The sequence below is a fragment of the Ovis canadensis genome, chromosome 19, assembly GCF_042477335.2.
Source record: "Ovis canadensis isolate MfBH-ARS-UI-01 breed Bighorn chromosome 19, ARS-UI_OviCan_v2, whole genome shotgun sequence".
NCBI classification, from domain to species: Eukaryota; Metazoa; Chordata; class Mammalia; order Artiodactyla; family Bovidae; genus Ovis; species Ovis canadensis.
In genome coordinates this window covers 74788565-74815774 of record NC_091263.1, presented here as the reverse complement: position 1 = coordinate 74815774, position 27210 = coordinate 74788565, and the positions used below count along the sequence as shown (strand labels likewise).

The 27210-nt window shown below is 60.3% G+C and overlaps 1 protein-coding gene across 2 annotated transcripts in view; it reads left to right on the top strand.

The window, feature by feature from the left end:
• Positions 1–27210, top strand: part of CHCHD6 (coiled-coil-helix-coiled-coil-helix domain containing 6) — a 108526-nt gene extending 81316 nt beyond the window's left edge. For both annotated transcript variants that reach the window (XM_069562270.1, XM_069562271.1), the window contains exons 6-8: positions 17921–17991; positions 26112–26247; positions 27039–27210. In XM_069562270.1, the coding sequence (XP_069418371.1) occupies positions 17921–17991; positions 26112–26247; positions 27039–27044 (213 nt within the window). In that variant the 3' untranslated portion in view covers positions 27045–27210. The remainder of the gene's footprint in view (positions 1–17920; positions 17992–26111; positions 26248–27038) is intronic.

Here is a 27210-nt window from a genome sequence, read left to right as displayed (position 1 = left end):
CTGCTTTCCTGAGGGTGGGCCTCTGAAGTGAACGAGACGCGGAGACACAGTGCCTGCCCTTCCAGGCCCGCAGCGACCCTCGAAAAGCCAGTCGTTACTTGCTCACTGTTCGGGGGCTCGTTTTGCTGGTCGTGCTGGTTTTTTAGACGAACGCCTGAGGGCGTGGCAGGGGGTGGGGTGGGGGGCGGTGAGCGTGTGGCTCTTCCTGCGCCCGAGCCCAGGGCCAGGCCCCCCTGCCTGCCGTCCCCATGCGTCCTGGAGGCTCTGTCTCGGTCTGCAGCTTCGAGACTGGAGGTGTCTCGTGGGCTTGACTGCAGCCTGTTCCGTGGAGCCTGGCCGTGGGGCAGGAGGGCGCTGCCTGCTCCACAGCTGCCCTCTGGTACCCTCGGTGTCAGGGACGCCAACGTGTGAGGGGTGCGGGTGGCAGGCCACCCTCCTCTGCTGTGTCCTCAGCATCCCGTCCCCCTGCCCCACGTCCTTGGTCACGTCCAGACTCCCTACTTGTGCTGAGGGGCCCTTCTTCTCAGTGGGGTCTGCCTGCCTGGTCGTGGGCCGTTACTGAAAGTGTCCAGGAGACCCATGGAGACGCTTAGACACCAGCCCTTCGCACAACAGGAGCTGGGGCTCTGGGGGGAGGCGGGGGGGCCTGGCGCGGGCCGGGCATGCCTTTTCTGGGGACGGCTCTGTTTCTGTAACGGAAGCTGCTGCTGTTGTGTTTCTGTATAAATCTGCCTCGTTTACTGAAGGCTCAGACCTTGACACTCTCAGCTCTGTGCACACAGCCTCAGGGACTGGCTGTGTCAAGCTCCTCTTTTTTCTTCCATCTTCTCTTAAGCTTAGACACTGATGGTGGAAGCCTGTTTAGGGGCATTGGAACCACAGCTGGTCATCCTGGACTCCCAGTAGCTGGGAGCTGGTTGCGGGGGCCAGGGGGCGGGAAGGTCAGGCTCTTGCCCTGAGGACGCCGTCTGACCTGCTGTGTGCTCGGCCTCGTTGGGCAGGAGAAGCCGGGGAGCCGCAGAACGCGGCCCCGTGTTCTGGGGCGTGGACTTCGTGACCCCTGTGTCCTCGCTGTTTACTGTGCAGGACAGCGTGGCCTGTGTGGCATGTGGCGGCGAGTGTGGGAGGCGTGTGAGGCCGCTGCAGCACCCCGTGTGGAGGGCCCGCGTCCCGCACGGACAGTCTCCTGTGAGCACGCCCCCGCAGGAAAGGCCCAGGTCTCCTGGCTCGCTCCTCTCCCGGCTCTGGGTCCCCTCGCCCCATCCAGCCCCGCGTGTCCTGGTGGCGGAAGCTGCTGCTCCTCTGCGCCCTGCGTCCTCGTCTGTTGCCCACGGGAGGGGCGCTGGCCCTGACGGTCTCCTGGCCTGGTGGCCAGCCCTCTGTCCCCGGCCACGGTTCTCACGGCCTCGTCTGCCCTGCGCCGCCCCGCCCCGCCCTGGACGCCACCTGCTCGGGCCTGGTGTGTGCGCCCCTCTCCCCTCCTGGCCCAGCTCTGTCCCCCGGCCCCTGTCCTGGCTTCTGCACCGACGTGGTCGATTTGCCCTGGTGAGTGCCAGGTCAGGACACTGTTCTTACACGTCGCAGCACCAGCCCTGCAGGACCCAGAGCAGAGAGGGGGCGGGAAGGGCCGTCTGTGGATGGCAGGCCCCGTGCAGGTCCCTGCAGAGGGCAGGCCGCCCCACCTCTGTCAGCAGCAGCTCAGGCCCACCTCCAGACGACGTGGCCTCTTGCCTCCCACAGCAGGCAGCCGGCCGGCGCTGTCCGAGGGTCACATGGGGCCGTGTGGTCTCCAGGGATCCAGGGGGCATCTTACTTGGAGCCATTCTGAGTAAACCCGAGCGTCTGCAGGGGTCTCGGAGGTCTCAGAGTCACAGGGTTCTGGCTTCTCAGCTCAAGCAGAGGGAGGTTGGCTTATTCACCTGAGTGAGAGTCTCAAGAAAGCACTTCACATCTTACGTGAGGTGCTTTGGGATGTACGGAGTTCCGGCCTGCCTCATCTCTGGGAGGACTGTCCCCGTGGACCCTGTGGGCCTGGCTTCCTGCCGTTCTCCCAGGAGCACCACAGGCCGTCCCGCCTCCTATTCAGAGGGCCACAGCCGGCAAGCGTTGAGCAGGTGCTGTCGGCCTCCGACGAGAACGCCAGGTGCCCGTTAGGTGAACACGAGGTGGCGGCCCCTGGCTGCCGGTTCCCAGCCTGCGGCGTCGCCTGGACGCTGCTCCATCCCTGTGGGTGCCGGGGACACATGTTGGCTGGTGGAGAAGCTGGTAGACAGTGCTGCCAGTTGGGTTTCCACCAGCGCTGGACCCGGAAGCCGTGTTGCGGGCCTTGGTGGGGGGGCTTGGGAGGGGCCCGGGAGCTTAGCGATGGGGACGTAGTAACCGGTGCTCAGGGCTGGTGGGGGTACTGAGCCAGACTGTCAGGACTGTGGACTGTGCGAGGCGGCAGGTCTCCCCCGGACCCTGGAATTGCACTTTGGAGGTCTTCCGTCCTATCAGTGGTGTCCTGAGCACGCTCCCCGCCCCCGGTGAGCACATGTGAGCACATGACCTCGAGCATGTGGGTGGGTAGCGCTGTCCAGGGTGCTCCCGCCCTGCCCTGTGACCGCCCTACCCCGGGAGAGGCCTCCCAGGAGACACAGCCGCTGCACAGAGACAGTCTCGCAGCAGGCTGCAGTTGAGGCAGCGCCTTTTCTTCTAGATGACTCTCAGATGCGTTAGCCGTGGAAGGAAGGATGAGAACTGTGAGGGAAGTCGGAAAAATCCTGCATCAGTAGAATTTAAGGAGGGAAAGCAGGCAAGTGACTCAACAGATGGAGGAGTTGAGCAGAAAGCAGAGAGTGGGTTTAAATGGGATCCGAGAGGCATCTGAAGGGTTTTGAAAGGGAAACATGCAGATTGTGAAGATTTTAAGTTGCTGGGCTGTGAATGATTAACTGCTGGCTGAGATTCTGAGCCCAAAATCAAGCCTCTGTTGAAATGAGAAAAACGACAGTGGTGTTCAAAACGCCTCAGTTTTCAAAAAGAAACTCAAGAAATCAGAAATCAGATAAATCAAGAAACTCAGATAAATCAGAAACTAACAAGATTTTTACCTACAAGCAAGGAGTGGGAATGGGCTCGGAAGACAGGGAGGGTGAGGGACATCTCTGAGTATATTTTTGTAAGTAGTTTGACATTTGAATCATGTTGCTATTTTTCTTATTAAAAAAATCAAATCAACAGAGATGGGATTAAAAATTAATAGAAGCAGAAATAAATGAACCCAGCTGTCTGTCAGGCAGATAGCAGCCTGCAGAGAGGGAGCCCCCGGGGGGGGGGGGGAGGGACGGCCAGGTTCCCCTCCCCTGCTCCCCGCCAGGGGCAGCCGGGAGCCCTGGATATGTTGCAAGCCGCCGAGGACTGAGAGGAGGAGCCACAGTGGGCTGGCCCGTGTGCGCACGCGCCCTCCCAGGGACAGCGTCTCGGGCCCAAGCTCATGGCAGACAACCACCCAGGCGGGCTCCTGTTGCCTGGATTAAGAGGGAGCCCCCAGCAACACTGGAGGTTGGGGGGTAGCCCCCAACACGTGGCTCCAATAAGTGTCTTCATCCCTGGGGGTCAGAGACACGTTTCTTCCTGTGAGAAAGCAGCATACCGGGGGATCCTGCCCCAGCAGGACTGTGGGGCAGCCAGGGGCACTGACCCAGGAGGAGCACTTCGCCATGTGGACCAGAGAGAGGGTCCTTGCTCCCACCTAGATCATCCATGAGCTGCTGGCCAGCAGGGCCCCTGGTGCCTGTAGCCCAGAGACGCCTTCCCACCTGGAACACTGGGGCCTGCACTACCGGAGGACCCCTAGCAAGTGGCTCGCAGGGAGCACTTTCTGCCCCAGGGTCTCAGCAGAACCAGGCGGGTGCAGACGTGCAGTCAAGGCTCTGTTTCCAGATGCCGAGCAGATTCCAGGGAAGCTACACCTGCCCTCACAATCACGAAGTCTCTGAAAACTAGAGACAGGACTTGAAAGCGGTCAGAGAAGACTGGTGCTCCTGGCACTGACGTGACAGGTGAGGCAGCCCTGCCTAGCATCCCGGAGGCCAGAAGGAAGTGGTCTGTTACGAAGCCCTGAAAGAAAACTCTCAGCCACGAAGGCTACACCCACCAAAGCTGCCCTTCAGGACAGAGGAGGGAATGACATTCTCAGGCCACAGAGAGCTGGGGGAGGGCGTGGCTGCCAGTGTGCCTGTGAAGAGTGGCAAAGTGAGTTCTTGAAACAGAGACAACGATGAAAGAAGTAATTTTGGAATATGAATAAGAAATAACAGAACAAATTAAAAATGCAGATAAATACAAGAGTATCTTCTGTCACAGTTACTTTTAAAATCATATTTGATTGTTAAACAAGGTGACAAGTTACGATGCGAGACAAATGCACATGCGGAAATGCGTCTGTGTCTGTCTATAGGAATACCCATACCTGTGTCTGTACCTGTGTCTGTATCTGAATCTGTACCTGTATGTCTATACCTGTGTCTCTATCTCTATCTGTATCTCTACCTATATCTGTATCTGCATCTGTATCTGTGTCTGTGTCTATATCTGTGTGTACACCTGTATCTCTATCTGTATCTGCATCTCTATCTCTATCTCTATCTGTATCTATACCTATACCTGTATCTGTATCTCTATCTGTATCTATACCTATATCTCTATCTGTATCTGTATCTGTATCTATATCTATCTGTATCTGTATCTATTGCCGGGGTCCAGCCCTGGTGGATCCAGGGAATTTGAAGTGGGGACGGCGTTGGCGAGGAGAACTTATTTATTTATTAATATAGAAATATAAGATTAGATAATGAAGAAATAGTGTAGTCGGAAGATTAAGTGGAGAAAGAAGGCTGAATAATTTGGTTTACTTGAAAAGCCACTAAAGTTCCAGACAAGGAGCTTGCACCGTCTACGTTGGGCCACCGGCGTCCTCTTGAATATCGGGGAGTGCCCCACCTTGGGCTCCCCCTCGCGTGGATCTTAAAAGCCGGGACAAGTAAGTAGACATGGTGAGCCTCCACGCCCCAGATGGGAATTCAGCCAGAAATTAGAGAGGAGACACAGGGGAAACCAGTCCAGTGACTGGCCCGTCCTCTGTTGTTCAGAAGGCCTTTTATACTTTTGATAAAACATGGAGATCAATGGGTAACACAAAGTTATGCAGCGTTAGCAGCCCAGACTCTTATCAAAAACCAGGCTTTCTCTCTGCATACCTAATTGTATACACAAGTCTTAGGTGATTTACATCATCTTCTGGCCAAAAAGGCCAAGTAACATTTTACAGCCTTTTTTCTGATAAGGGTTTGTTAACTAAAAGACTTATTTGTGTTGATCTTCCCAAAGTCTGGTGCCACTCTCAGAAAGCACTAAATAAAGTTACATTCTTACACAGCAAAGATACAGCAACTTATAACAAGTAAAAGGAGTACAGTGATTTATAACAAAAGAAAAGTAATTAACTCAAAAGTCTAGAGTTGCTAACATCAAACCTATTATATATCTTTTTCCATATCCCGTTTACATTGATTAACATCCTCCCAGGTGCCTAAAAGATGAAGAATATGGAGGCCTGGCGGCAATCATTGAGTCAACAGTGAAAACTCTTCGCCAGCATGATTTTTAGCTCTTTACAAAAGGCTCTGTATCTTTAAGATGCTTTTAAGCTTTGTGCCTCTCGCGGTTGGGGGGCTGTAAGCAATTCACAAGCTGTAAGAGGTCCAGGGAACCTGTTAGGCAAGCTAGAGAGCTATCAGAGGAGTTTAACTGAAACATCCCTTTCAAATGCAGAAGACTAAAGCCCTGACTTGACTTTTTCCAGAGAATATCAGAAGAGTGGAAAAGCAGGCAGATTTTAATTCTTTGGGGGGTGGATGCTCAGGAAATTCCAGGGGGAACCCCTGAAGCTTGATCACGTCCTTGCGTTTTGTCAGGCTTCCTTCCTCATGACCTTGTCACGGGCGGGATTCCTCACGCTGGCCCCCGGTGTTCTGGACCTGGACCTGGACCTGGACCTGGACCTGGACCTGGATCTGGGTCTGTGCGTGCATGCACAGTCTGCACATATCCAAGCTGACTGTACGCGGTGAAGACCAAGGAATGTAAGTGAAGTAAGGCCTCAGACCTTACTCTGGGTGGTTCAGCATGAATAGCAGCAGGTTGTACGTTACGTGTGTGTTGTGATATTACACAGCGCAGCCGCTGAGAAAGTTAGGTTAAGCAGTGACTCAGACACGCTATTAATAAGTCAGACGTTTAACCCACAGGAAGAAAGAAGAGAGAAACAGGAGGAACAGAGAGAACAAACAGAAAATATGTCCTGAAGTGGTGGACTTGAGCTCGGCTGTCAGTGATAATCCTAAAGGCAAATGGTCTAAGTAAACCGATGAACGCTGGGGGCTGACAGAGAGGGTCTCTCTCTCACACGCACACAGACACGGGCACGCACAGAGCTGCACGTCTATAAGAAACTCAAATGCAGTGCCGGCTGAAAAGGAAAAGGGTGAGAAGAGATACTTAAACACTGACCCGGAAAACCACGGGGGCAGTCATCAATATCAGATGCAGTGCTTCAGAGCAAAGAAAATCACGAGACACAAGGGAGGACATTACCTGATGAAAGGATTTGTCCACCAGGAGGGCATTGCGACCCTCGGTGTGTCTGCACCAAAGAAGACACGGTGTCACCTCCGTGGGGCAGAAGCAAGCGGTCTCAAACAAGAGTCTGAGTCCTTAACACCCTCCTCTCAGCAGCAGGTGGAAAATCAGCAAGGGTATAAAGGGTCCAAATGGCATGTTATCCAACAGCAGCAGAACTCATACATTTTCAAGCACCTGTGAGACCAAAGTAGTCTGTATCGTGGGGCAAAATGCTAACTGTAACAAATTTGAAAGACTCGAAACCAGTGTATCGAAATACCTGGGCTACAGCTTAAGCAGAGTTGAATGGGAAATGTATAGCAGTAAACCCACAGATTAAAAAAGTTTCAAAATCTCAAAAAATTAGGAAAATAACAGCAAAATAAACCCCAAGCAAGTAGAAGGAAGGAAATAATAAAAGATAGCAAAAAATAGACTCATGGCAGGAAGACAGCAGAGAGGACTAATGGGACAGAGCGCTGGTTCTTGGGGAGAAATTGGTGAAATCGACAGCCTCCAGCAGGAACGTAGAAGGGGTAGCGAAGACGCAAGCCCCTCAGCAGTGAAGCGGGCTGCGTCCCCGCAGATGCCACGGACGCCACGGCCACTTGGAGGGGAGGGAGAAACACCGCCTCGTGCTTGGAGAGCCTGTGATGGAGAAGAAATGGGCCAGTTCCTGGAAAACCACAGACTGCTAAAACTCAGCCCAGATGAGGTTGATACACAGAATAGTCCTGTAACCTCTGAAGAAATGGACGTCATGACTGTAAGACTCCAGGAGAAGAAATCTCCAGGCCAGATGGTTTCTCTGGAGATCTCTACAAAGAAGAATTATGACCAATTTTACACAATCTCTTCTAGAAAACACGCTCAGGGGAAACTTCCCAGCTCATTTCATGAAGCCAAGTTTGTCAGACAGTGTTACCAAACCAAAGGCGAGGGAAAACCACAGACAATGTCTCTCATGAAGCTAGATACGGAAGTTGTGTCGAGCTGAGCAGCGCATGAAAGAACTACACACCACGCGTGTACACCACAGTCTACAAAGTGGGGTTTATTCTGGGTGTGCACTGGGTCAGCGTCGGAAAAGCAATGAAATATGTCGTCTCTGACAATCTAAGGGAAAGATCATAGGACCATATTAATTGATCCAGAGAAGTATTTGACAAAAACCAGCTCTATTCATGATTTAAAAAAAAACCCTTAGAAAATCAGGAGTAGAAGAGAACTGCCTTAATTAGTTCCAGAGCAGGAGACGAGAGACACAGACAAGTCCCCGAACCCTCAGCTCACACCAGAGACAAAGGTGAGGCTCTGGATGTCCATCCCTGTGTGGGCACGGGGCACTGTCACCAGGCAGGCACCAGCCTCTGAGGGAGACAAGGAAGAGAAAACGAAGGCTGTAGGTCAGAAGGGAAGGAACAAGACGGTCCCTGCTTTCACGTGGCCTGAACATCTTCACGGATGACCAGAGGGGCCCAACAGAAGAAAAGAAAATCCTGAAACGAATAAAGGCGTTAGCGAGGCCACCAGACGCAAGATCCGCACATAAGAATCCACTGCGGCACAGACCGCTGTGTACTGCGAGAATCCATCGCATCAAACCGCTGTGTCCTGCGAGAACCCACCGTGTCACAGACCGCTGTGTCCTGCGAGAACCCACCGTGTCACAGACCACTGTGTCCTGCGAGAACCCACCGTGTCACAGACTGCTGTGTGCTGCGAGAATCCACCGCATCAGACTGCTGTGTCCTGCGAGAATCCACCGCGTCAGACCGCTGTGTCCTGCGAGAATCCACTGCATCACAGACCACTGGGTGCTGCAAGAATCCACCGTGTCACAGACTCCGCTGCATTACAGACTTCTGTGTGCTGTGAGAATCCACCGCGTTACAGACCGCTGGGTGCTGCAAGAATCCACTGCATTACAGACTGCTGTGTGCTAGCAACATCTGGATCCTGAGATTAAAGCCAGCAAAAGCAAGATCTGTAAGCAGACCTCATCAAAATCAAAACTCTGGTTCTGTGGAAGACCCTGTGAGCAGGATGAAAAGAGGAGCTATGGATGGGGAAAAACATTTGCAAAGCACACACCAAACAAAGGGCTGTGATCTGGAATATAGAAGATACTCTGACAGCGCTCCCCAAAATTAAGCATGAAACCCAACAATCCAATTAGGGAAATCCACCACGGGGATATACAGATGGCAGATGACACACGAGAAGAGTTTTCCCACCATTGCTGTTAGACATGCAGATTAGACCTGCAGTCAGACGGCGCGGCATGCCTGTCAGGGCAGCGGGCACTGTTCCTTGTGACATGCTGAGGGGTGTGCAGAGCACGGCGAGGCCACATGTGTCTACACGGCACACGGGAGCCGGCCTGAGAGGGGCCCCCGAGCCAGCGTAGACGCCTCATGTGCACGCCACAGTGGGCGATGGCAGACAAGGGCTGTAACGCGGTGGATCTTGAAAAGAAACTCTAAGCCCAAACTGATACAGAAACCTCCAGAAACAGGAGGAGGAAGGACAGGAAAACTGCCTTCACAGACAGACAGCTGATAAACGTGGAAGGAATGGTGGGCTGCTGCCTGTTCCCCGCCGCCGTTCAGTTCAGTCGCTCAGTCGTGTCCGACTCCCTGCGACCCCATGAATCGCAGCACGCCAGGCCTCCCTGTCCATCACCAACTCCCAGAGTTCACTCAGACTCATGTCCATCGAGTCCGTGACGCCATCCAGCCATCTCATCCTTGGTCGTCCCCTTCTCCTGCCCCCAATCCCTCCCAGCATCAGAGTCTTTTCCAGTGAGTCAACTCTTCGCATGAGGTGGCCAAAGTACTGGAGTTTCAGCTTCAGCATCATTCCTTCCAAAAAAATCCCAGGGTTGATCTCCTTTAGGATGGAGTGGTTGGATCTCCTTGCAGTCCAAGGGACTCTCAAGAGTCTTCTCCAACACCACAGGTCAAAAGCATCAATTCTTCGGCACTTCTTCACAGTCCAACTCTCATGTCCATACATGACTACTGGAAAAACCATAGCCTTGACTAGACAGACCTTTGTTGGCAAAGTAATGTCTCTGCCTTTGAATATGCTATCTAGGTTGGTCATAACTTTACTTCCAAGGAGTAAGCGTCTTTTAATTTCATGGCTGCAGTCACCATCTGCAGTGATTTTGGAGCCCCCCAAAATAAAGTCTGACACTGTTTCCACTGTTTCCCCATCTATTTGCCATGAAGTGACAGGACCGGATGCCATGATCTTCGTTTTCTGAATGTTGAGCTTTAAGCCAACTTTTTCACTCTCCTCTTTCACTTTCATCAAAGGGCTTTTTAATTCTTCTTCACTTTCTGCCATAAGGGTGGTGTCATCTGCGTATCTGAGGTTATTGATATTTCTCCCAGCAATCTTGATTCCAGCTTGTGCTTCTTCCAGCCCAGCGTTTCTCATGATGTACTCTGCATATAAGTTAAATAAGCAGGGTGACAATATACAGCCTTGACGTACTCCTTTTCTTATTTGGAACCAGTCTGTTGCTCCATGTCCAGTTCTAACTGTTGCTTCCTGACCTGTATACAGGTTTGTCAAGAGGCAGGTCAGGTGGTCTGGTATTCTCTTGAAGAATTTTGCGCAGTTGATTGTGATCCACACAGTCAAAAGCTTTGGCATAGTTAAGAAAGCAGAAATAGATGTTTTTCTGGAACTCTCTTGCTTTTTCGATGATCCAGTGGATGTTGGCAATTTGATCTCTGGTTCCTCTGCCTTTTCTAAAACCAGCTTGAACATCTGGGAGTTCATGGTTCACATATTGCTGAAGCCTGGCTTGGACAATTTTGAGCATTACTTTACTAGTGTGTGAGATGAGTGCAGCTGTGCGGTAGTGTGAGCATTCTTTGGCACTGCCTTTGTAGTGAGAATTAATTCAGGCAAACGCCATGACTTCCATGTTGGGAGGGAGTCTGCCAGCACCCCTTCTCAGCTCGCGTGCTGCTGTCAAGGGTGGGGGTGTGGCCGAGGTTCTAGGTTCTACACAGCAAGTCACCCCTAAGCTGAGAGGCGTCCAGTGGCTCCTGGTCAGGGTCACGGGCTCTGTGAGTCGGGGGCTCACGATAAACAGGTCCCCTCTGCTTCCTGCAGTCAGGAGTTTCCTGTGGGCGTGAAGGGTCCCGGCTGTGGTAGAAGTCCAGTGTTTATCTAGAATATCAGAGTTCCTCCGCACTTGTGGGGCGTGGCTGAAGTGTTGGGAGGTGAAATACCCTGGTGACTGAAGCAGCTCAAGTGGCGACCGGGTGAGTAGGTGGACAGGCAGGGCCAAGCCCTGCCCTCCTCTGCCCCGGCGGAGACAGCGGGCGAGTGGGTGGACAGGCGGGGCCAAGCCCTGCCCTCCTCTGCCCCGGCGGAGACAGCGGGCAAGTGGGTGGACAGGCGGGCCCAAGCCCTGCCCTCCTCTGCCCCTCCTCGGGCAGACGGCCCCAGCCCCTGTGGCGGCCACCACATGCTGCTTGGGCTGGAAATGGTCTTTTGGGGCCTGTCTTGTTTCTTCTGTATGTATTCGCTCTCTTCTTGGGCTTTCAAGTTCGTCAGAGCCCCTTGTGGACCCACGTGCCGGCTGCCAGGTCCTCAAGCACAGCCAGCAACACGGGCCCCATGCCTGTCCCCCTTCAGAGCTCCTGCGGGTTTGCTGTCTCCGCGTCTGTTGGGCTTTATTTGTGGACATGAAAACAGGGCCTTTCAGAAAGCACCCTTCAGCAGCACCCACACGTTAGGCTCCCACGAGGACCTGTTGGCCTTCTGGGTGCTGCGACATTTCCACGCACCGCGGGCTCACGCGTGCTCTGTGCCTGCACTGCGGAGCTCCCGTCTGGGCTCATGTCTGTCGTGCAGGAGGAGCTAAACCCTCACGTGCATCTGTTGTGCTGCGTGTCAGGTTCTTCCGCGGAGGCTCCGGGAAGGCTGCCTGGTGTGCCCAGTGCCCGGCCTCAGTGGACTCTGTCTGCAGAACCAGCAAGGTGAGCTGTGTGATGGGACTCGGGCTGGCACACAGCAGGTGCTCATCACAGCCTCGTTCCCTCCTGTGGATGAAATCAGAGAAGAGGGAAGGCAACCCTTTTCCAGAGTCTCCTAGAGGCATTCGTAAACACTTAGCGAGAGCCTTTTCGGTGCTTGAATGAGTTAGTCATTTTTGCAGTAATGGGGGGAATTCTCTTTAACTTAGGTAATAAGTTACACCTCATATACATTTGTTAGGTAAAAAGACGACCAGGACACCAAAAAATTGTCTCAACAGGCTTTCTAATGGCGAAGCGCTGCTGGGTGGGGTTCCTGGACCCGAACGAGGCAGGTCGAGGAAGTCCGCGCCCCGACCGTAGCAGAAGCGGCTTATATGCGTTCCTTGCGAGGGATGGTCAGGGTAATGGACGGGGGTTAGGATAGGTCACCAGGCCGAGGCGTTGCGGGCTGATAGGTCCTTCTACGTGGCTGGGGTGGGGCGGCTTTTAGCTGGCGCAGTGTGCTGTCATTGGTCCCCAGGATCTGGGAGGCTCATTCCATTAGGGACTTCACCGCCTGCGGGGGGAGAGAAGGGACGGCCCATCATGGCCCCGGGGTCCGGCCTTACAACACTGAGCCAACAAAGTTCCGTACAGTCAAAGCTATGGTTTTTCTAGCAGTCATATATGGATGTGAGAGTTGGACCATAAAGAAGGCTGAACATTCAGAAAACTAAGATCAGGGCATCCAGTCCCATCACATCATGGCAAATAGATGGGGAAACAATGGAAACAGTGAGAGACTTAATTTCCTTGGGCTCCAAAATCACTGCAGATGGTGACTGCAGCCATGAAATTAAAAGACACTGGCTCCTTGGAAGAAAAACTATGACTGACCTAGACAGCATATTAAAAAGCAGAGACATTATTTTACTGACAAAGGTCTGTCTAGTCAAAGCTATGGTTTTTCCAGTAGTCATGTATGGATGTGAGAGTTGGATCATAAAGAAGCTGAGTGCCAAATAATTGATGCTTTTGAACTGTGATGTTGGAGAAGACTCCTGAGGGTTCCTTGGACTGCAAGTTCAAGCCAGTCCATCCTAAAGGAAATCAGTCTTGAATATTCATTGGAAAGACTGATACTGAAGCTCCAATCCTTTGGCCACCTGATGTGAAGAAACATCTCATTAGAAAAGACCCTGATGCTGGGAAAGATTGAAGGCAGGAGGAGAAGAGGGCAACAGAAGTTGAGATGGTTGGATGGCATCGCCGACTCAGTGGACATGGTTTGAGCAAGCTCAAGCTCACACTCAAGCCGGGAGCTGGTGAAGGCTGGGGGAGCCTGGGGTGCTGCCGTCCGTGGGGTCGCAGAGTCGGACGCGCCTGGGCAACTGAGCAGCAGCCAGAACACGCTGAGCGGTGCCGTGCGTCCCCACAGAGCCTGCCGGCAGCCTCTGGAAGCTGTCCCGAGACCAGAAGCCGGCATCAGAGGTGGTGACAGCACGCAGAAGCCTCGCCTGCTCAGGGGCGCGGGAGCAGGCCTGTCTGCACAGCGGACTGTGCGAGTGGCTGTGTTTCCAGTCACCTGGGAGGCGACAGGGCCCCTGAGGCAGTCCGCCCTCTTCCCTCCTTTGATTTTCTCTTTAAAGTTCTCAGACCACAAGCATCAAGCTCCTGGGGAACGTAGAACTCTGCAGTGTGCCGCTTCGGACTGCAGCCAGGTTTCCCAGAGGGTGGGGTTCTTTGTGGAGTAGCAGCCGTGGCTGATGGCACGGCGTCCTCAGCAGCAAAGCAGGCTTAGCCTCAGGCGCCCCTGGCTGGGGGCAGCGGTTCTCACTTTAGGTGCCCAGGGCACCCCCCACCCACCCCGCTCCGGGAACTTCTTTAGACACCAATGCCTGGGCCTACCCCAGACCACCACCCAGCAGCCTGCAGGCTGGGCTCCAATGGCCCTGTGGCTCCAGGGCTGAGGCCTGCAGGTGTGAGGCCACAAGGACAGGGAAGCACAGAGGCGGGGCCCCACCAAGGGCCCCAGGAGTTTAGAAAGCGGCTATGCTGCCTGTGGGCACCTCGGTTCTGCACACCTGTGCTCCCAGGCGTCCTGAGCACTCAGGTCTGTGGGAGCACGCTGACCAGCAGGCCCGGGGCCAGTCTGCCCCATCAGACAGGCTGTGAGCGCTGCTGCTGCAGGCCCCTGACCCGGCCTCCAGCGGGCCCATGCCCCGGCTGGCCGCTCGGGGACGTGTCCAGCCCTGGAGCCAGGTTCTGGAAGCAGGTGCCGGCGTCACTGCCACGGGAGCGTCCTCTGAGCCTGGGGCCCGGTCTCAATGCCAAGCACCCCTGCGTGGGGAGCCTGGCCGGTACCCCCGTGGCCTGAGTCCCTTCCCCGTGTGGCTCCTGGTCCTCCAGCTGCCCGTGGGGAGCGGTCCTGGGACCTTGACCCTGCGGCCCTTTGCTCAGGGTTTGGTCACCAGCAAGTCACAGAAGTGGAGTTAAATTTGTGTCTCTTCATTTTGAAAAATTCTTTTTAATTTTCTGTTGTGCTGTGCATTTTGTTTTCAAACTAATTAGCTATTCATTTAGCCAAATATGTTTCTGCAAGTGTGAGAAGCAGCTGACCCGCATGGAGGCCTGGCTGGCTGCCAGGCTTTTGTGAGGACAGAACTGCCCGCCTGGCGGCCAGCCTCCCGCCACCATCGCACAGCTCAGGTGTCCCGGTCCCTCACGTGCGCTCCCAGCAGCTCCCCACTCCAGCCGGAGCCGACCCCCATCCTGAAGGGCCCTGCTACAGAGCGCGAGTGTGGACCCCGTGTTGCATGGGCCTAGTGTGGAGTGTGTGCGTGTGGGCGTGCGTGTCTGCATTGATGTCTGCATCTACAGGGGTACTGTCCACACGGAGCTGCCCAGGACGCTCGTTTTCTCTTCCTGAGGGTGAGCAGCAGCCCCCCAGCCACACTCAGCAGCCCCTCAATGTGCGAGGATGCTCAGCAGGGCCCCGGGGAGCCCAGGCCTCGAGGGGCTGCAGCAGGAAGCGGCGGGGCACCTCCCCCCTGACTGTTCACAGGCACAGGTGCTCACAGGGGGCTCTTGCCTGGAGCCAGCGCCACACTCCAATCAGCAGTTCACACTGCGGCCGGGCCCTGCCGGCAGGAAACGGGCTGTGGAGGCGTCCAGGTCGTGGGTTGGGGGGGGGGGGCGGTGGTCCAGGCCCTGGGGGGCCTGGCGGGAGGGGCTCCGGGGAAGCGCCGCTCCGGGCTTGGAGGGCCTGCCAGCGGGCTGGCCCCGGCCTGGGGTCCCCCTGAAGTCCCTGGGCCCCACGGCCCCGCACGGCGGTTCACTCCTTGCGGCCGCAGAGCAGGGCCGAGCCCGTCTCCTCTTCGCTCCTTAAGTGTGCCTTGAGATGCTGTCTCCTGTGGGTGGGGGGGGTCCGAGCCCCTCCTCCAGCCTGGCCCTCGGCGCTCTGCCCCGGCCGTGTGCCCCCTGTCCCCCTGCCCTGGGAGATCTGCCCTGCTCCACCCTCAGCCGCTCCTGGGGGCCGCTGCTTGGGCACCACCAGTGCCAGCCGCTCTGGGCATGGATGGGGCGACGCAGCTGGAACTCCCTCCCATGGGGAGCTTTCCTCCGGGAAACACCGTCTCCCTTCCAGATAATTCCCCTGGCTGCCGGTCGGTGGGTGTTCAGATTTTAGAGTTTCATTGTTTCTTCTGTGCGGGCCCACGCACCCCGAGCGTCTTAAACTCGCCGTCTCCGTGGCCTCTGTGGCAGTGCCCACAACACGGCTCAGGGGGCTCTGCGACTGTCCGCAGGGCACAGAGAAGCCGGGCAGCGGGCCCCCTGGGCTCCCTCTGCCAGGGGCCCTCACGCAGGAGCGGCACACCGCCCTCCCAGCCTCGCAGGCACCCACCCTGGTGTGATGGGGACTGCCTGACGCGTCCCCCCCTGCCGTCCCCCTCACCTCCACCTTCTCTTTTGAGCTGAGAACCCAGGCCCTTGGAGAAATCAGACAGGATGAAATATGGAAGCTGCTCGCGAAGTAACTGAAGAAACACCACGACTCTTAAAGCCCGTGGAGATAAGGCTCACACCTCCTTACTCCTGTTGTTTAATTTTTAATGGCAGCTTTAATTAATGGAGATGAGGTCTTCTGGTTTCAGACTCACTCTGAGCAGCGGGAGCGGGGAGGCCGGCTGTTCATGGGCGGAGGAGGGGCTCCGAATTCCTCGGGTCTGCTTTAGGGGACAGGCGAACGCCAGGTGCAGGAGATGGGGTGCCGCTGGGTTCCCGGGCAGCAGGGCTGGGGGGTCACGGCGCCACCACACTGAAAAATGAAGCCTTGCAGCCCCTGCGGTCGGGCTATGGCGGAACCCCTGGCACGCACAGGGTCCTGGCGTGTGTGGGGGATTCCCCGTCCTTCCCGAAGCCCTTGTGTGGAGTCTGTAGGGCCTCGCTCTCAGTGGCTGCAGGCTCAGAAGGCGCACCTTTCAGCAGTCCCAGGAAGCTGGGTTGACGCAGGCTGCTGCTTGCTTCAGGGCAGCGGTGGGGGCAGCCATCCCACACAGGCAGGTCGGACGGGCAGGTGGAGGGTGGGCCTCTGAGTCCTGCGGCCGTGGAGGAAGTGGCTCCGGGGTTATCGGTGCTTCTCTGTCTGCACGCTCTTCCTGTGGCAGACCTCACCTGCCACAGGCCAAGCCCACAGCCTGCCCGGCCGCAGACCCAGGCCCCCCACAGACCCAGGTGCCCCCCCGGCCAGGCCGTGCATGGAGGAGCAGGTCGGAGCCCCCAGGCCCATCCAGCTGTGCTGCTCCCTGGGGAAGACCAGGCGTCAGCACGTCCTCGCAGGGTCCGGGGGAGCCTGGTGGGGTGAGGGGAGCCCCACTCCTTTCCTGACTGTTGCACTGGGTGTTCAGCCCCCAGCGCGGCCCAGAGCTGATTCTCCACCCTTCCTGGGCCCTGCTGCTCCCCGGAGCCCCTTTCGTGTGCCCACCAGGGGGTAGCTCCCTGGGCCAAGGGTCCAGGACAGGGCTGAGGGCCCGGTCCCAGTTCCCCCCCATCAGCCCAGCCCCTGAGGTGGGGCTGGTGCCCACCCTGCCCAGCTCTGACCCTGCCTCCTGTCGCCTCCTCTGGTCCAAGGGGTCCAGGCTGCCCGTGTCTCCCGTGGAGGTGGAGTCGCAGCGCCGGGCTGGGAGGCTAACGGCCGCGGGGGCCCCGCGTGACCAGGCCTCACGCACTGCGGTGGGAAGGGGCGGGCCAAGCCTGGGCAGGCCACTGGGCACCTGCTGGTGTCTGAAGGCAGCCTCGGGGTCAGGCTCCTCCCATGAGGTCCTTCTCAGGACACCCTGGGAGACGTCAGGCCCTCTTGGGGCCTCACTGGAGCTGGTGCTGGGGCAGGCGTGTGTGAGTCTCTCCTGGAAGAGCGGCGTGTGGGCTGCTGGCCCGGTGGCCTGAGGCCGCTCACCCGGCGCAGAGAAGTACCGTCCCCTGCGGCCCCTGCCCCGTTGGCTCCGCCCCCCGTGGCCTCCCCACGGCCCCTGCGCGGGCCCTCCTTGGACGGAGGGCAGCATGCGCCCGGGGCCCGCGGGCCCTGCAGTGGGGCGGGCGTCCTGGGCTGCAGTCCGGCATCTGCGCCTGCAGTGTGGCTTGGGGCGAGTCGCTTCAGATCTCTGGGCGGCAGAGGCCTGTTTGGACCAGACGGCGCTCAGCAGACACCCCAAGGGACAGTGAACGTCCTGGGCTGCGGCCTCGCAGTCTCCAGGTGCTGTGTAGCCCTGAGCGGCCTGTGCTGTGAGCTCACGAGTCGCGTGTGTGACCACGTGTCCATAAAGCTCTCCTACAGGTGGGGGAGGGCTCGCTCAGGGGGGTCCGTGTGTGCCGGGCCCTTGCTGTGCTGCCAGGGGAGTCTGTGGGCGGGGCGGCGGGGCGGGGCCAGGGCGGGGCGGCGCGGCGGGGCGGGGCGGGGCCGGGCGGCGGGGCGGGGCGGGGCCGGGCGGCGGGGCGGGGCCGGGCCGGGCGGCGGGGCGGGGCCGGGCCGGGCGGCGGGGCGGGGCCGGGCCGGGCGGCGGGGCGGGGCCGGGCCGGGCGGCGGGGCGGGGCCGGGCCGGGCGGCGGGGCGGGGCCGGGCCGGGCGGCGGGGCGGGGCCGGGCCGGGCGGCGGGGCGGGGCCGGGCCGGGCGGCGGGGCGGGGCCGGGCCGGGCGGCGGGGCGGGGCCGGGCCGGGCGGCGGGGCGGGGCCGCAGGACTTCCCTGCGACCTGTGTCTCTGTGTTCTCTCCGCAGAACCTCGAGGCATACAGGCTGTCGTCTCAGCAGTTCCATGAGGCAGCCACGAAGATTGAGGGCACCATCAAGTAAGGGCCCCTCCTCCTCCTCCCCGCGAGCCCAGCCGCAGCTAAACACTGCCCCTCGGGGAAACCCGCCCCTGTGCCTCTTCTCGGGCTGCTGGAGGGACACTGACAGTGTCCCTTCCTGCTCACAGGCCCCCACGTCTGTCTCATGCCAGGGGTCGGGGCAGAGCCACTCCAGGCCCACGTCCTGCGTGTCCTGTAGGCTCAGACCCCCAGGGAGTCAAGAAGGGGTGCTGCCAGCCTCGCTGTCCTGGGGGTTCCGGGGTGGCCTGGCCCTGAGCCACATACCTCTGCAGGATGCTGGTTGGGGGAGCTTGTGCAGGACAGGGCTGAGCTACAGCGTCGTGTCTGTCTGTCCTCCCGTGCTGGGGGCCTGGGGGCGGAGCCTCAGGAAACGGGGCACAGCCGGAGGCAAACGCAGCTGTTACTTGGGGTGCAGACCTAGGAGGGCCCCGTGGGGCAGGAGAGCAGGCCTTGTACAGCGACGAGGGCGCTGCTCTGCTGACCTCCCAGGGGCTTTGTTGTCTCCCAGCCCGTGTGCCCTGGGCCAGAGCACGGGCCCCAGGAAGCATGGTGACTGTGGCTCTGTGCATGGCTGAGAGGTCTGGGCAGCAGTCTGCAGGCCCCGGCTGAAGGCGGTGGCGCCGGAACCCGGGAGCCCTCTGTCCCGAGGGTCCACCTCCAGAGAAACAGGGTGCAGGGCACAGGCTGGCCACCGCCACCCTGGGGCTTCCTGCGTGCTCTCCAGAGGCCGTAGGTTTTATTGCCCAGGACTGGGGCCTGGGTCCCTGGTGCGGTCAGACCCCAGGGAGTCGAGCCCCTGGGTTCTGAAGCTTCTCTGCCTTCCAGCCTCTGGGAAATGGAGCGTATACCTGCGGCCATTATTCCTCAGAACCCCTCAGAGTGTCCCCAAACATCACTCCTGCTGTTACCTCAACCCCCCAATGCATTCGCAAATGAGGGGCGGTTTGGGGCCACTGCTTGGGGCACCCCAAGACCCCAGGACCCCGTGGGTGGCCCCTTGACGGCTGCTGCAGCCCCGCCAGCCGGAGCCTACTGACCGTTGGGGTTACGCTCTGACAGGCTGACCTCCAGCTCCTCCCAGACCCTACTGACTGTTGGGGTCATGCTCTGACAGGCTGACCTCCAGCTCCTCCCAGAGGCTGCTGGCCGTTGGGGTCGCGCTCCGCAGGCTGACCTCCAGCTCCTCCCAGAGGCTGCTGGGGGTGTTGCAGACACGGCCCCTCCGAGCCGCCCCTGGAGCTGCCCTGGCTGCCCCGCTCTTCTGTGGGGGCCGCCGGCAAGCGCCTCCTGGGGACAGTGGTCAGGGTCCCACGGCTCACGGAAGGTGGCGTGCTGTCTCTCTCCTTGTCCGCTGGGTATGTCGCCCTATCCCGGCATCGGCTCCTGGCGGCCCCTCAGGGTCCTTGGCCCCCGGGCCTGGCCTGTGGCCGTTGGGTGTCACTGTTGGAGCCCCGCTGTGGTTTGCTGGTCCGTGGGACCAGGCCACCCCCCTCCCGATGCTGCCTCCTTGGTCAGGGAAACTGGCTGTGCCTCAGACAGGGGTGAGCTTCTCCATACTGGTTAAAAATACGGACTTTCTGCTGCTGCTGCTGCTGCTGCTGCTAAGTCGCTTCAGTCGTGTCTGACTCTGTGCGACCCCGTAGACGGCAGCCCACCAGGCTCCCCAGTCCCTGGGATTCTCCAGGCAAGAACACTGGAGTGGGTTGCCATTTCCTTCTCCAGTGCATGAGAGTGAAAAGTGAAAGTGAAGTCACTCAGTCGTGTCTGACTCTGTGCGACCCCATGGACTGCAGCCCACCAGGCTCCCCCATGCATGGGATTTTCCAGGCAAGAGTGCTGGAGTGGGGTGCCATTGCCTTCTCCGTACAGACTTTCTAAAAGTGAAGAATTGGGGTCACTTTGGTTCTAGATAGCAAAACCAGTGTTATGATATTTAGTTCTTTGTTTTAAAGACACAGCCAGGAGTCGCTTTGGAAAGAGTGTGCGTCTTACGCGTGGCCCTGGGTCCCTAGCGCCTGCACAGCCCTGCCGTGACCCGGTGACCAGTCCTGGGGGCCCAGGCCTGAACAGTTACCAGTCCTGGGGGCCCAGGTCTGCACGGTGACCAGTCCTGGGGGCCCAGGCCTGAACCGTGACTAGTCCTGGGGGCCTGGGTCTGCATGGTGACCAGTCCTGGGGGCCCGGGTCTGAACCGTAACTAGTCCTGGGGACCTGGGTCTGCACGGTGACCAGTCCTGGGGGCCTGGGTCTGCATGGTGACCAGTCCTGGGGGCCTGAGCCTGATCCGTGAGCAGTCCTGGGGGCCCGGCTCTGCACGGTGCCTAGTCCTTGGGGCCTGGGATCCCCAGGTGCCTGGTCCTCAGGGCCAGGCTAGAGTCCCAGGGGAGGCCAGCACCTCGTGGTGAGACAGACACCACGCCCGGCGCCTGGCTGGAGCGCGTAGGGTGGGAAGCCCGGTGACAGGAGGCTCTGCTCTCGTGGTTTATTGTTGTGGATTCTGTACATCCACTCAGGACCGTGAGCAGCTTAGTACCAACTGCCTGTTCAAGCAAGGCCAAAAGTCTGGTTGAAGCTGTAAGAGAAAAAATAGGACTTCTGTAATACAAAGCTTGCTGCTCATCATGGATATAAAATTTATGATACTTTCCATACGGTAAAAATGAGCAGTGAAGCTGTGTTTATTTCATCAAAGGCAGCAGAATGTGTCTTGAGGAATTAGAGAACATTAGAAGGGTGATTTGCAGCCTAGCAAACCTCTCACATGTTGAGTGGAGCTGGTCGGGGGGTAAAGTGCACTCGGGGAGGGCTGGGCAGGCCCGGGTCGGTGGGGACAGCGGCCCCGGCTTTTGCTTGGTCTGACGTGGCAGGAAGTGCTCAGCCAAGGAGTTCACGTAGGTTTCACACCGAAGGCCTGGGCCCTCCTGTGCTGTGTGTGTGTGTGTGTGTGCACGCTTGTCCTGGGCACAGTAGATCTCTTGCAATGTGTGTGTGTGTGTATGTGGCCTGGGCACAGTGGATCTCTCGCGGTGTGTGTGTGTGTGTGCGTGCGTGCGTGTGTGTGTGTGGCCTGGGCACCGTGGATCTCTCGCAGTATGTGTGTGTGTGTGTGTGTGTGTGTGTGCGCGTGTGCTTGGCCTGGGCACCGTGGATCTCTCGCAGTGTGTGTGTGTATGTGTGTCTGTGTGTGTGCGCGCGCGCTTGGCCTGGGCACCGTGGATCTCTCGCAGTGTGTGTGTGTGTGCGTGTGTGTGTGTGTGGGGGGGCCTGGGCACAGCGGATCTCTTGCAGTGTGTGTGTGTGTGTGTGTGTGCGCGCGCGCGCTTGGCCTGGGCACCGTGGATCTCTCGCTGTGTGTGTGTGCGTGTGTGTGTGTGTGTGTGGGGCCTGGGCATAGCGGATCTCTCGCAATGTGTGTGTGTGTGTGTGTGTGTGTGCGCGCGCGCGCGCTTGGCCTGGGCACCGTGGATCTCTCGCGGTGTGTGTGTGTGTGTGTGTGCGCGTGCGTGCGCGCTTGGCCTGGGCACCGTGGATCTCTCGCGGTGTGTGTGTGTGTGTGTGTGCGCGTGCGTGCGCGCTTGGCCTGGGCACCGTGGATCTCTCGCAGTGTGTGTGTGTGTGCGTGTGTGTGTGTGACCTGGGCACCGTGGATCTCTCGCAGTGTGTGTGTGTGTGTGTGCGCGCGCGCGCGCGCTTGGCCTGGGCAGAGTGGGTCACTCGCAGGCCCCTGCGCATTGAGCTCTGTGGGGCCGGCGTTCCTGTGGGCGGCGGGTGGGGACGGGCAGACGCTTCCTGGACCCTGTCCTCAGTCTCTGCCCGCTCTGTGGACAGCACACTGCCAGGCGTCGGCGGGCTCCTGGAAGTGCCGTCGCGCCCCTCTCCTGGTCCCGTGGCCCTGTCTCTCCGTGTGGGCTTGTGTGCTCACTTTAAATACGCGTGCTGTCCTGCAAGGTCAGAGTTTTCCTTCAGACCTCACAGAGTCGTTGTTGGGACTTGTGGCCGTGCTGGGTCCTGGTCGCCCTGCACGCGCCTCCTGCAGCACGGAGGTGTGCGGGCCGCTCACCGTGCGGCGTCCCTGTCCCAGCGCGGCTCCAGCACGCGGGCTCCGTAGTTGGGCTCACGCGTAGTGTACGGCCCTCGGCGTGTGGGTCTCCCCAGACCAGGGGCAGAGCCTGTGTCCCCTGCGTGGACAGGTGGAGTCTAACCTCTGGGCCAGCGGGGAAGTCTTGGCATCAGAGTTTATGTAATCTACTCCGTATTGAAGGGGACTGAGAAGCTTCGCGGCTTTTCTTTCTTCTGCCGATACGATGCCAGCTATGACACGTGGCCTAGACTGACTTCACGCGCGCGTCCTTCGGTCCTCCGAGAGGGGCTTGTTGGTCAGAACACGTGTGTGCAGGCGCACTCGTGTGCACACACACCTGCCGTGGTTTATCCCCACTCAGGCGTGCTTTGCCGGGGCAGCGCCCCCACCACGTGTCCTTGCAGCTGCAGACGGACCCCAGGGATAGGCCGCAGCCCTGGGGAGACACCGAGCGCAGCTCCCACCCGGCACCACGCCTGCCCGGCCCCCGGTGAGCCTCCTGTCACGGGCGCAGTGCCCTGGACGCCAGACGGAAAGCCGGCCCTGAGGGTCCTGGGCCTCAGCGTGCGGGTAGGGGCTGCTGGCCCGTCTCTGGGCAAAGGGCGAGGGCCGGGCGGGCACGGCTGCGCTGGTGTAAAGGCTTCGGGAGAGCAGGGGCGCAGCAGGGTGGAGGCCGCGTCCCGCACGGGGTGCCAGCTCCCAGGGAAGCACGTCAGGTGGCCAGTCAGCCCTGGGTGCTGGGGCTCGGCGGGGCTGGAGCAGGGGGCGGGGACAGCCTGAATTCAGTTCTGCAGGAGATCCTGGCCCAGGCGCCCCACCAGTGGGCTTGGAAAGGCCCCAGGAGTGTCTCAGGACTGGGGGAGCCAGACTGGGGTGCCTCTGGTCAGCAGGAGGTGGACGGCCTCGAGAGAGCAGGGGAAGAGGGGCCCCAGCATCCGGGTCCGGGGGGTCCTCAGGCGTCGCTGCACCTTCCCCGGTACCTCCCACCCCCTGGGCTTCCACCCCCGGGCTGGCTCTCGTGTCCCGCAGGTCCTGGCGTGGGCCTGCTCGGACACCCCTGACCCCCGAGACGTGCTGTCCCCTGGGCCCATGTCCCTTCCACGCGTCTGCTGAGTCAAGAGCTCCTGGGTGGGGGTGGGGCGGACACACGCCTCCCTTGCAGCTTCTTTCCAAAGGGTCAGAGTCAGGAGCGGCCTGCTGGCTCTGTGCATGCGTGTGTCTGTGCACACGTGTGTGTGTGTGTGTGTGTGTGTGTGTGCGGCCCAGGGAGGAGCGCTGTCAACGGCTAAGCAGCCCTAGGGGTCCGTCTGCGCCCCATCTCCTTGGGGGCGAGCTGTCACAGGGTTGGGTCGAGGTGGAGGCCCCCGTGGCTGCTGGCTGATGGCTGAGCCCACAGGAGTGTCCATGGCGGGGGCAGTGCGTCCTCAGGGAGCAGCTGGGCCTGCCCGGCCCTGACAGAGACAGACGCCTGGCCCCAGGGAGCCCCCCAGCCCCGCTCCGCCTGCGTGGCTCAGGAAGGAGGTGTCGGAAGCATGTCTGTCAGCCAGGTTCCGCTGCAGCCCCCGGGGGGCGGTTATGTCAGCAGTGGTGACGGGAGAAGGGCAGTGATGCGCTCTCGTTGGCGGAAGGAGAGCCTTTCGAGGGACACGCGAGGGGGCTGGGCTTGGGCGTGTGAGCAGCGGGGTTGGCAGGTTTGGGGGAGCCGGCCCCCCACTGGCATGGGTGCCCACACATGGCTGGGCATCAGCCCTCCCACTTGGGAATGTCCGGCTCCACGGGGAACTGGAGTCCCGTGTGTCTTCTGCTTCTTTTCTATACCCTTGGTGGTTTCTTCCCTGGAATCTTCGGGGAGTTTTCCAGAATCGGAGTGGATCTCAGTGGATGCAGCGTGGAGCCTGGGGGCCGTAGAGCCAGACAAGCAGGCCATTAGGCTTGCGTGTCGCGTGCGGTGTGGCCTTGGGCGGGTCACCTAAGCCCTCTGATACCAGCGTCCCCACCTGCAGAATGGGCCACTGTGTGGGTTCGGATCCAGCAAGCTGGTTCTCAGAACGACCTGGACCTCAGGCTTGGCCGGGGCAGCCTGGAGGCGGCCTTCCCAGCCGAGCCGCTTGCTGAGGAGCCCTCTGTCATGGAGGATGCGGCTCCCTCTCTGTTAGAAAGGACCGGCCAGCCGTCTGCCTCCTGCTGGCTTCTGCCCAGCCGGCGCTCCACCGCTTCCCTACACGGCCGACCGTGTTTCCTGGGCTTCTGCGGCCGGTGGGCAGCTCCCCCAGAAGCTCGAGGGTCTCGGGCCTGTGTCCAGCGTGTCCAGCTTCTGTGCTGCCGGGAGGCCTGGCGTCCTCGGCTCGTGGGCGCGTCTCTGCAGCCTCTGCACTGGTGTCACGTGGCTTCTCCTGGTGATGTGTCCCTCCTCCTCTGGGGGGATACTCGTCACTCTGGATCAGGGGCCAACCCCACCCTCACCCACCGTATCCTCCAAGACCTCGTTTCCAGCTGAGGCCGCGTCCTGAGTTTCCAGCCTTGCCCAGCCCCCGGTCCCGCCCTCTGCCCTCCATTGAGGCTGGTGTGAAGGACAGCAGGGGATGCCAGGCTGGAGCGCTCTCCAGGCGCAGGGCTCCTGGCCCAGGGCCAGCGGGGTGGAGGAGGGCAGGGGGAAATGCACAGGAAGGTGTTTCAGGGAGGGCGGGGGAGAGGGGGTGCCTGTCCGGAGGCATTTGAAAGGCCCTCCGTTAGCCTCGTCCACATCAGAGGGCCTGGGGCTTGGAGAGGGGGGCGTCATGCAGCGCTGGGGCCCAGGTGGTCAGAGACTGGGGCGAGGGCCACTGAGCCCCCCTCCTGCCTTCACCGGTGAACAGGGGCACTCTGAGCTGTGCCGCAAGCAGCGTTCTGTCCTGGCACCTGCAGGGGCTGGACTTTCAGGACTGGACCTGGGGCAGAACCGTTGTCCTCCTGCAGGCCCTGGGAGATGGGAGCAGGGTCCTGCCCTGGTGCCCGAGCTCGGCCCGGGCCCCAGGGCTCCCACGTGGACCCACCTGGCGCCCTGGAGACTCTGAGCGTGTGTCCTGGAGCCTCCTGGTCTCAGCTGCCCGTGGGGGGGGTGCGGGGTGAGAGATGGCACCCTGCCTGGAGCTGCAGGGGCAGGGTCCTCAGCACATGTGTCCTGGGGCGTGAGAGCACGTGTGTGTGTGCACATGAGTGTGTGCACAAGTGTGAGCGTGTGTACGTGCGTCTGCATGTGTGTGCACGTGTGTGCATGTGGGTGCCCATGTGAGTGTGTTTCCGTGTGAGTGGGCACACACGTGAGTGCACATGTGAGCGTGTACCTGTGCACACAGGTGTGACAGGGTGTGTGCGGGGTAGCATGTCAGGCCCAGGGAGGGGCCGTGGGGGAGGGGCCGTGGGGGAGGGGCCGTGGGGGAGGGGCGGGTGGGAGGGGCCGTGGGGGAGGGGCGGGTGGGAGGGGCCGTGGGGGAGGGGCGGGTGGGAGGGGCCGTGGGGGGGGGCGGGTGGGAGGGGCCGTGGGGGGGGGGCGGGTGGGAGGGGCCGTGGGGGGGGGGGCGGGTGGGAGGGGCCGTGGGGGAGGGGCGGGTGGGAGGGGCCGTGGGGGAGGGGCCGTGGGGGAGGGGCGGGTGGGAGGGGCCGTGGGGGAGGCGCCAGAACGGAGCTGATTTGACGGTGAGCTCTGCTTCGCCTTGTGTGTCTGCTTCACGCTTTGAGAAAGAGAAATCCGCCGCTCTTCAGATAAGTGTGTGTGGAGTCTAGTGTGTGGCCCAGGCCTCCCTTGACGAGCGCAGCAGGGACGGTGACCCCCAGGCCCCTGCGGACACTCCTGGGAGGGGTCTGGGCGTCTCTGCTCTGCCCTGGGCGCGCCGTGGTCATCCCGTGTCCTGCGTCCTGCGTGTGTTAGCTGTGAACTCAGACAGCTCTGGGGGAGAAGCGGGCCCACAGCAGGGCGGGTGGGCGGGGAGCCCCGCGGGCCCTCTGGGGTGACCGCAGCCCCCCGCCCCCGTGTCCACAGGCCGCGCAGGGTGGAGCCCGTGTGCTCCGGGCTGCAGGCCCAGATCCTGCACTGCTACCGCGCCCGCCTGCAGGAGGTGCTGCTCTGCGCCGACCTGGTGAGGGCTTACCAGCACTGCGTCAGCTCTGCACACAAGGTACGCGGGGCCTCCCCTGGGCTCGGGCGGGGCGTGGGCGGGCCGGTGGGCACCAAGTCAGCGAGGCTGGATCAAGCCAGGCCCTGGCCTCCGGGGTGCCCCCGTCCTGACGTCTGGGCAGTAGGGGAGGAGGCCCGATGCGGGGCAGGGCTGTGGCTGTGGGCTGCACCCCGTGGGAGGCAGAGTGCCCAGGCAGCAGAGGGCAGTGTGCGGCCTGGTGGCCCTGGTCTGGGGGTGGAAGTGGGGTGTGGTGGTCCCGGGCTGACCTTGAGGCCCTGCCTTGACCCTCCCGGCCGACCCCCAGGCCCCCGAGAGCTCCGGGCTGCCTGGGGGGCACCAGGGAGGGGCAGGTGCCCGTGGGTGCCCCTGGGCCTGTGCCAGCTGCAGCCCTGCCACCCGTGTTGCTGAGCAGGTCCCCCCAGAACGCACCTTAGGGTGGGGGCCATCCAGGCAGCTTCACTGGGAGAATCGGAGCCACAGAGAGAGAGCAGAGGGAGCCCTCCGTGGGCTGAGGGGAGCCGTTCTCTGGACCGAGGCTGGGCCCAGGGCCGGGGTGGGAAGCCCCGGGCGCGGAGCCAAGGGGGCTCCATCCAGGCCTGGGGGCCGCTGGGGAGGACCCCCGCTCATCAGTGGTGGAGCAGGCTGGGCCCAGGGCCGGGCCGGGAAGCCATGGGCGCGGAGCCAAGGGGGCTCCATCCAGGCCTGGGGGCCGCTGGGGAGGACCCCCGCTCAGCACTGGTGGAGCAGAGCTGGGGCCAGTGCGCCTGGCAACTGGGCTCTTCTCCTTACAGGGCTGATGCAGCCTCGCCCCGGACCCGCCGTGACGTGGAGCCTGAAGCCTGGACCTGGTGTGAGGCCACTGTCCAGACCCCGGCTGCGGCCTCCCTGCCGGTGCCTCTGCCCCTGCGCTGGAGAAGGCATGTGTGTGTCCCGCTCACAGATAAATAAAGCAGACGTCCTGTG